At 47.1% G+C, this 9,028-nt stretch overlaps 1 protein-coding gene across 1 annotated transcript in view; it reads left to right on the forward strand.

Moving 5' to 3' along the window:
- The window catches only part of Mocos (molybdenum cofactor sulfurase), a 48,355-nt gene that overhangs the window by 16,763 nt on the left and 22,564 nt on the right, over positions 1–9,028 (forward strand). Inside the window, exons 5-8 of the mRNA XM_031365150.1 lie at positions 1,084–1,160; positions 3,374–3,573; positions 5,710–5,826; positions 8,243–8,668. Of these exons, the coding sequence (XP_031221010.1) occupies positions 1,084–1,160; positions 3,374–3,573; positions 5,710–5,826; positions 8,243–8,668 (820 nt within the window). The remainder of the gene's footprint in view (positions 1–1,083; positions 1,161–3,373; positions 3,574–5,709; positions 5,827–8,242; positions 8,669–9,028) is intronic.

Below are 9,028 nucleotides of genomic sequence, written 5' to 3' on the forward strand. Positions count from 1 at the left end.
TTTTTTTTTTTTTTTTGAGACTGAGTCGCAAAACCCAGATTAGCCTCCACACTGCTCTGCATCTGAGGGTGACCTTGAAGTTGTGGTCCTCCCAATCCCACCCTGCTCTTATGGGTTTTGCTGAAGTCATGTTAGAGCCATCCAGCATTTCTGCCTCCTGTCACATTTGCTTCTCTGACAGTTTCCTGCCACTGTCCTACTATCCTGCCACTCCTGGTAGTGTGTTGGGTTTCTGCAAAGGACCATGCAGATTCCTTTTGTAAAATGCTGTTTCCCTTGGAAATCATCACGTCTCCTTTTCTCCTCCGAAGGTCTACTCAGCCTCCATTTAGACCTTCATTAGAGAGGACTCAGGCCGGCCCCGCCTTCTCTGCGTTTGTACTGTCCTGCCTTGGGGTGATGGCTGCTTGTTTTCTCTGCCTGTGCTTGCTGAGCCTTGTTCCTCTTTTATAGAAGGTGATGCTGTGGGAAACGAGTCTGCCTATCAGGTCACCGATGTGTATACTTAGCACCTGGAACAGTGCCAGAGGCACAGTGAACCATCGGTGATGAGCCAAAGAAAAAGCTGGTGAAATGTAAACACAGCAACCATTCTGTCAATAAGGAAGGCTCAAATCTTTGACATTAACGATATTTTCATATTTAACACAAAACCTGTGCTTCCATACACTTTGGAACTAGAGACTCCTTTGTCAAAGCCGGGCTCCGGTGAGTGGGATCCTCGACTTGGTGATTTGTCAGTCGCGCCCTCTTGTGGTCAGAGCTCAGTATTTCAGGAGTTCGCGGTCAGTTTTGTCCAACTTCCTCTTGAGATTTGCAAAGTGTGTCTCATTCATGATTCAAGTCTCATTCTCGTCTTTTAGTGCCCCCTGTCACTGCTGAAGCCCACCCTAGGAAGTCTGAAGTAGTTTGGAAGGCTGCCGAGTTGGTCAGGGCCAGAGGCAGCCAGACAGGTCTTGGCATGCAAAACTCCTCCCACGGAGGGGAGAGCCAGTTTTGTAAGGCCTATGCCCAGCTGTCCTCACCTAGCACAGAACGCACGTGGAATGTGTTGACCAAGGGCTGATACCTTGTTCTCTACAGGTTCGAAGATGGCACCATCTCGTTCCTTGATGTCATAGCGCTGAAGCATGGGTTTGATGCCCTGGAGCGCCTCACAGGTCAGTCAGTAGACATAGTTACCCAAGAGGACTTGAGGCTTTGCTGCCTGTGTCCTTTTGAGGTCCCAACTATAGTTGTGGTGCTGCTGAAGGTGAAGGCGACGAGGCTCAGGGAAATGTGTGGCACGTGCTAAGTAGCTGGAGTCTCCGTTCACTGAAGTCTGATTCTAAATGTCTTCAGAACGGCTCTGAGTATACTCAGGAGGGCTTGGGAGGGTTGGTGTCCACCTTGCCAGGCACAACACATCGGAACAGGGGTCATTCAAGAGACAAAGATTAGTTACTGCATGGTGTGACCTGGCGGAGGCATGCTACCAATCCTGAGGTCTCCTCAGCTCTCAGCTGCTTGGATTTTCTCCACCGCCCCACAAGGGAGCTGCCGACAAACCATATTACCCCACAGTGGAGTGGATGCTCAGAGAGTCTGAATGCCTTCCCAGTCTGGCAAGCTGGTACCCGGGAAGGCTAGAATGTAAATCCAGGTCTTGTTAATGCCTGACCTCAAGGTCCCAGCCACTCTGTCCTCCAGCACCTTTTGTAGGATGTATGCTCTTTTTCCTGACAGGAGCTCTAGGTGCCTAGACACAGGCAGAAGCCACACCTCTTGCTATGGGGATAGACATGAAGGCCTGTGACTGGAGTAGAGAATGTCTGGTGAGCCAGGCGTCACCTGGGGTGCTATGCCATTAGAGAGTCTTTCCAGAGCTTCTGGAACTATGTGGCATGGCAGTTACTATTCAGTGGGTGTGTGTGTGCGTGCGTGCGTGTGTGTGTGTGTGTGTGTGTGTGTGTGTGTGTGTGTAAGAGGGCAAGTTTTATGTTCTCTCCTTCTCCCTGGTCCGAGACAGGGTCTGTTGGGCTCTTTCTGCTGCTGTGCTGTGTACTCCCAGCAGCTCTCCTGCAAGCTTCTGCAGATCTCAGGCACCATCTCCCCTCACACTGTACGGCGTTGGGATGACAGACTCATGCCACTGCATCTGGCTTTTACATGGGTTCCAAGCATCAAATCCAGATTAGCGAGCTTGTGTGCGCTCTGCAGGTGCTTCTGCTCATCAGACATCCTGATGCACCTCTCCCACCTGTACAGAGGTCACCACTGGTCATCTGTACAGTGAATGATCACCACTGGTCATCTGTACAGTGAGTGATCACCACTGGTCATCTGTACAGTGAGTGATCACCACTGGTCATCTGTACAGAGATCACCACTGGTCCTCTGTACAGTGAGTGATCACCACTGGTCCTTTATACAGAGATCACCACTGGTCCTTTATACAGAGATCACCACTGGTCCTCTGTACAGTGAGTGATCACCACTGGTCCTCTGTACAGAGATCACCACCACTGGTCATAACCAAACGTTTTGACCATCTCAAACTGAAGCATCTGCTTCAGTTAAGCAGCATCTCATTCCCTTCTCTCCACTCCTGAGGGACTCTGGATCTACTTTCTGTCTATATGAATTTGCCTATTCCAGGCACTTGGTTAAGATCTAAGAGGTGTTATAATACCTTTATTCACTTGGCTTACCATGTTTTTATTCATTTGACAGTAGGTATACTTAGCTGCTATGCATTATGTTAAAACAATTTAACCATTAAGAACAAAAAATTAACCATTAAGGGCAAAAATTGATTAAAATATTACATACTTTTTTTTTTGCCACTGGCTAATAAAGATTTTAAATAGCTGAATGTTTAAGTAACTATATATGTAACTACAAATATACATATATATGAATATATCTATGTGTATATATGATATATAAGATGTATATAATTATATATTTAAAAGAATGTAACAAGAATTCCTCTGGAAATACCTCATAGCAAACAACGAAGACAAACTTATTCAGTGCCAATTTTGTGGATGCAGTGGTATCTCAGGGGTTAAGAGCACTGGCTGCTCTTCCAGAGGACCTAGGCTCAACACCAAGCACTCACACAGCAGTTCACAAGTGTTTCTAACTGCAGTCCCAGAATCAGAATCCCCGTTCTGGCCTCTGCAGGTACTATATATACAGTTTACAGATAAAACCAAAGGTAAAATATGAAAAACACATCAACTTTGTCATAAGGAAAGCTATATTTAAAGTCATTAACTGGAGGTCTGGGTTGACCAGTTGTAATAAGCATGTGTCAGACAGGAGCGAGCAACTTGTATGTGAAGTCCGTGTCTAAGGCCATTCACGTCTCCTATGCTCTTGTCCCTAGGCGGCATGGTGAACATACAGCAGCACACCTTCGCTCTGGTGCAGTACACCCACTCTGCTCTGTCTTCCCTCCGCTACCCCAACGGGGCCCCTGTGGTGCGCATTTACAGCGATTCTGAGTTCAGCAGCCCTGATGTCCAGGGTCCAATCATCAATTTTAATGTGCTGGATGATGGTGGGAAGATCATTGGCTACTCCCAGGTGGGATTTGATTCATCTTTTTATTTTTTAAGGGAGAGTCTCACTGTAGTCAGGCTGGCCTTGCACACATAGCAGTCCTCTCCCTAGCTCCCGAGTGATGGAATTGCTGGTGTTAGCCACTATATCTAGCTCAAGTCACGAGGTCCAGCTTTTCCTTTATTCTTCTTACTGTCCCTTTTATACGAGCAATGTTCTTGTCTAAACTTGGAAGTCTTTCTGACTTTTGAAATTTTCTTAAAAGTCCCCAGGAATAGCTTGTGAGAAAGCCCAGGCTCTGTGGGGCAGCCTCACTCAGAGGCATTTGTTTGTTTATTTATACACAGTCACATGTAGTCAAGTCTACACATTTGGTGTAGAATTCACTATATAGCCATGGATGACCTTGAACTCTTCTTGATCTCCCTGCTTCCTCATTCTGAGGGTGGGCATTAGACATGTCCACCATCGTCAGCTCAGGGGCTTTACAACTTTCACGGGTACATGATTCTGCTCAAGCTTGGCTGTATATGTCTTTAGCCTTCTGTACTTAGGTAGAGAGGAAGGGTCAGGGAGCAGATGGAAACTTGCCTGAAAAAGAAGGCACCTAAATCAGACAGAAAAGCAGAACACCATAGCTGAGACAGCTGAGGTCACTTCATGCAGCACAGAGATACATCCGACCACACCCCAGCATCTCCTGGCGTGAGGTCGAGCCCAGAGAGCCTCCTTCTTTTATGTGTTTGTTTTGTTGTTTTAAAAGAAGCATCACCAGGAATTCACCCAGCTTCGAAGAAGCCCTCGTTTCTGCCTTAGCTTATGCGTGAAATGACTTTAAAGGATCTGTGGGCTGGTTAAAAGTAGTTTCTGCAACATGCCCTCTGCATGAATTCTGCCCCCAAATTGGGAAAGATGGAAACCACGGTTTGCAGACTGGGAATGGCTAGAGTTGGAACTGACCCAGCTAAATCTGGGAGATATTGCTTATTTCTCCCTGAATGTCCCAGAACACCCGCATCTTTGTTACACCTCAAATGAAGTCTATTGCTTAGCTGAGCACTGTGGCGTGTTGCTATTCTGGAGGCTGCGGCCAGAGAATTCCTTTGAGCCTGGGAGTTTTGGACCAGTCAGGGTACATCCTATAGCCTCCAGGGGGCAGCAGAGAGTCACAGCACCTGGACTGAGTGAGCAGCAATCCTCAAGTTGGGAGACATTTGAAAATGGACTTATAACACCCATATGATGCTTGAGGCAGGCTGGGAGCCAGGCTGGGGCTGTCCTCACTGGGGTCTGCTGTGTGGTCATAGCCAGTGGTGGCCAATGTGAAGGAGCTGGTATTGGCCCCAGTCCTGCTCACTGTTCTGAGTCTCACTGGAAATACACAGGTTCTTAGTTTAGACTTCGGTCTGAATTTGTTATCTTCTCAAGTGCGCTTCAGCTGGATAAACTCTGGTTTCTAGAACACCTTACAAATGTTGAATAGACCTATAGATCTCTTTCTCAGTTACCTTCCTTGTCATGGTGATAAAATACCTGGCTAAAGTGGTTTTAGGGATGGAGGCTCTCCACACAAGTTAAGGGATAGGATCCATCACTGAGGTGAGGGATAGTGGATGTCAGATCCACGGTGGCTGGGGTTTGTACCGGGGTACCTCATATCTGCACCATTCAGCAGAGGGAGGAAGGGCTGGATTACAACTTCAAAGGCTCACATGTTAGTGCCCCCTTCCTCCAGTGAGGCCCCAGCTACCAAGAGTCTCAGCATTTCCCAGAACAGCACCAACAGCTGGGGACCAAGTGTTTAAGCACGTGAACAGTAATCCTAATTGAACCTGAAGTTGGAGAAACTTGAAACCAGCCTTAGATGTCATAGAACACCCACATTATGCTTGAGACAGGCTGTGAGCCAAGCTGGTGCTGCCCGGAACAGCACCTCGCTGGGATCTGCTGTGGTCACAGCCCATGGTGGCCAATGTGGAGGAACATTTCATATTTGCCATATAGCAGCCATGGATTTTAGAGCAAGCATTCAGACTCACATCACTCACCATGTTTTTGTTAGGAAAGCGTTGTTCACTGCCGTTCCAGAATTCTGATCCAGGCGATCATAGCAAAAACGAGACATTTCTGACGTTGACGTCATGTCGCCTTTCTCTCCAGGTGGACAAAATGGCTAGCCTGTACAACATCCACCTGAGGACTGGCTGTTTCTGTAACCTGGGGGCCTGCCAGAGGCACCTGGGGCTAAGTGAGGAGATGGTTAAGAAACATTTTCAGGTAAGTACAAGACCCGGTAGGCCACACAGACTGCAGTCAGCAAGGCTGTGTGGTGGCTGGTCATTGAGCCTGGTGGAGGCTGTCTCTTCAGGACCATCTTGCCAGGCCCACTCTGTGGATGGACTGAAAAGAAAAGGGGCTGAGAAAATAGAAAAGAACTTGACGTTATTAGCTCTATGGCAGTATGTTCTGCCTCATTACTTTGAGAGTAATTTTTAAAGTTACATTACTTTTATGGGTGTGTGTGTGTGGAGAGGTCAGAGGACAACTTGCTGGAGTTGGTTCTGTCCTTCTCCTGGAGATCAAATCTAGGTTTGCAGGCTTGGTTTCTTTAACCCAATGAATTGTCTTGATGGCCTGGGGTTAAAAATGTAATGTTAGTGGGAGACATTCAGCTACACATCCTTGCCCATTCATTCCTCCTTGGGTACAACCTCCCCACCACACTTAGCTTCCAGGCTGGGAGTGGGTGGAACCCTTTCATGGCTCCAGGATCCTCCCCTCCCTGCCCTCTCCCCGCCTCCCCCTGTGTGAACACATGGACTGTTTTGAGGCATTTCACCAAATAGTTTCTCATTTTTGGACAGAACATCCAATGCAAGACTCACCTGGAGGAGCTCATGCTTGGCTCCTGGTTTCAGGGGGTTCAGTCATGGTCACTTGGCCCCAGTGCTTAGGCAGGACACGGCAGTAGGAGTGTGGCAGAAGAGAGATGCTCACTGACAGGGCTGTAGGAAGTGTATAGCAAGACAGGACACCCTTGGAGCAGTGACCTGCTTCCTGCATCTGGGTCCCACCTCTCAGTGTTTCTACAACCTCCCAAAAGAGTGCCCACAGATGGGTTGCCAAGGATCAAACATGAGCTTATTGGGGCAGGGAGCGTTCCAGTTTCAAACCTTAGCAAGCGGCAAAGAGCCCTATGTATTTTGCAATAGTTGCTGATTTGAGTTTCTTTTTCTTGCCACTGGATATGCATGTGCTAAGTCCCAATCAATAATAATAATAATAATTTATTATTATTATTTATGTTTATATTAATGTAACATATGTGTATACATGATATGTGGACACTTGGGGCACGTTGTACATGTGGAGGTTAGAGAACAACATTTTAGAGTTGGTTCTTTCCTTCCACCTTTGCATAAGTTCCAGGGTTCAAGCTCAGGTCACCAGGATTGTGTGGCAAGAGCCATCTCTCCAGACTCTGAGCTAGGTTTTATTTTTAAGAAAGAGAATGGGCCTAGTACTGGTAGGTCGAACATGCCCCAGTCAAGATAGTCAAATATCTATGAATACATGGGCAGCACAAACTCTACTTGTTAAAGGCTCATAAAAAGAAGTTACAGGGGCTGGAGAGATGGTCCAGTGGTTAAAAGCACTGACTGCTCTTTCAGAGGACCTAGGTTCAAATCCTAGCACCCACGTGGCAGCTCACAACTGTCTGTAACTCGAAGATCTGACCCCCTCACATAGATGTACATGTGAGCAAAACACCAATGCACATAAAATAAAAATAAATTATATATATATTTGAAAAAACTTTGTGAAAATGCAAAGTTGATTGGGTAGGGAAGGGGGATGAGAGGAGTTGGGGGAGGGGTATGACTGTTCAAAATATATTATAGAAAATTCTTAAAGGACTAATCAAAAGAGAAAAATATACTCTCTATGTGAAAGAGAAAGGAAGAGACAGGAGACGGAGAGAGAGGAAGAAAGAGGAGATGGAGAAAAGAAGAGAAAGAGAAGGCAGCGAGAGGTACAGAACTCAGAGCTTGCAGCTCTGGCCATGGTTCTGCATGGGTGGTGGAAGGCTATGTCACATCTCTGTGAGTGTTAGCCTGGGGTAAGGAGGTGCCCTGAGCATCTAATGTATACACTCCTGTCACCAACACCAGGCAGCTGGGCTTGGAGGTGGAGTGTCCTCACCTTGCCCATCCTGACAGGGTACTTGAGCTGACCTGGGTCTTTAAGAGTCATGTTCTGGGATGGTGGGCCTTTCTCCTCTCCAAAGGACTGCTGTCAGGGTGTCAGCTTCCCTCTGATACTTAGAGAGGTCGTTTGAGGGAGGCCAGTTGGTGTTCTGTCTTGGCCTGGGAACACCGTGAAGTAGAGCCCTTGGTGCTTCTGAAGCTTTGGTCTGTCTGATGAGTCCTCTGGGAAAATGCTCTTCATGAAGCATCGCTGTTAATCTCTCTAAAAGGCCCTTGAGCTTGGCATCAGCTCCAACTCACAGCTGATTAAAGTGAGGCCCAGGCAGTGTGTCCCTGGGTCTGCAGAGTAGGAATGGTTTCTCAGATACCCAGCAATTCTGTCTTCCTGAGTTTGTTTGAAAATAAAGACAATTTATTTTTAAAATATTTCTTCTCCAATTTATCCACGGATCATGAGCCTGGCTGACGTATCTGACTGATTCTAGGCTGGTCATGTCTGTGGGGATGATGTTGACATTATAGATGGACGACCCACCGGCTCTGTGAGGATTTCCTTTGGATACATGTCCACACTAGAAGATGCCCAGGCCTTTCTCAGGTTCATCAGCACTACCTACCTCCACTCACCTGGTGGCCAGCCTGTTCCTCAAGCCAGCACTAATGACTCCGGAGTCTTATCCTCAAAGAGTGACCGCCACTCACCTCAGGAAGGTTCCTGCACAGACCCTGCAGCTTGCAATGGCTCCCATCCTGACATAAGCACCATGCCCTTGTACCCGTCTCTGAGCAAAGCCAGCAGCCTCCAGCAGACCCCTCAAGACAAAGCTGCAGGTATCCTGAATGGGGACCCGGGGTCCCACATTGTCACCAACATTTACCTCTACCCCATCAAATCCTGTGCTGCATTTGAGGTGAGGACTTGGCAGAAATACCGGCTTTGTTCTTTTCTCTGAGCCCTGTTTCCCCCCCTCCTATTTTTTGACACAGTGTATAGCTTTTTAATTTTTTTCTTTATAAAAGTTAAAGAACGATATAGCCAGTGAAGAAAAGCAGGCAAAACTCAAAACAAATGTCAGAATATTGTCGTCTGGAGAGCCGTTTCCTTCTTGGTGGGAATGAGTTTTTAAATATGATGCTCCTTATAGAGACACACCTTTCTGTGCACGTGTGTATGGTGTGTGCATGTGTATGCATGTGGAGGTATGAGCATGTATATGCATGTGGAGGTATGTGTATGTATATGCATGTGGAGGTGTGTACATGTGTATGCA

The sequence above is a fragment of the Mastomys coucha genome, unplaced genomic scaffold, assembly GCF_008632895.1.
Source record: "Mastomys coucha isolate ucsf_1 unplaced genomic scaffold, UCSF_Mcou_1 pScaffold13, whole genome shotgun sequence".
Lineage (NCBI taxonomy): Eukaryota > Metazoa > Chordata > Mammalia > Rodentia > Muridae > Mastomys > Mastomys coucha.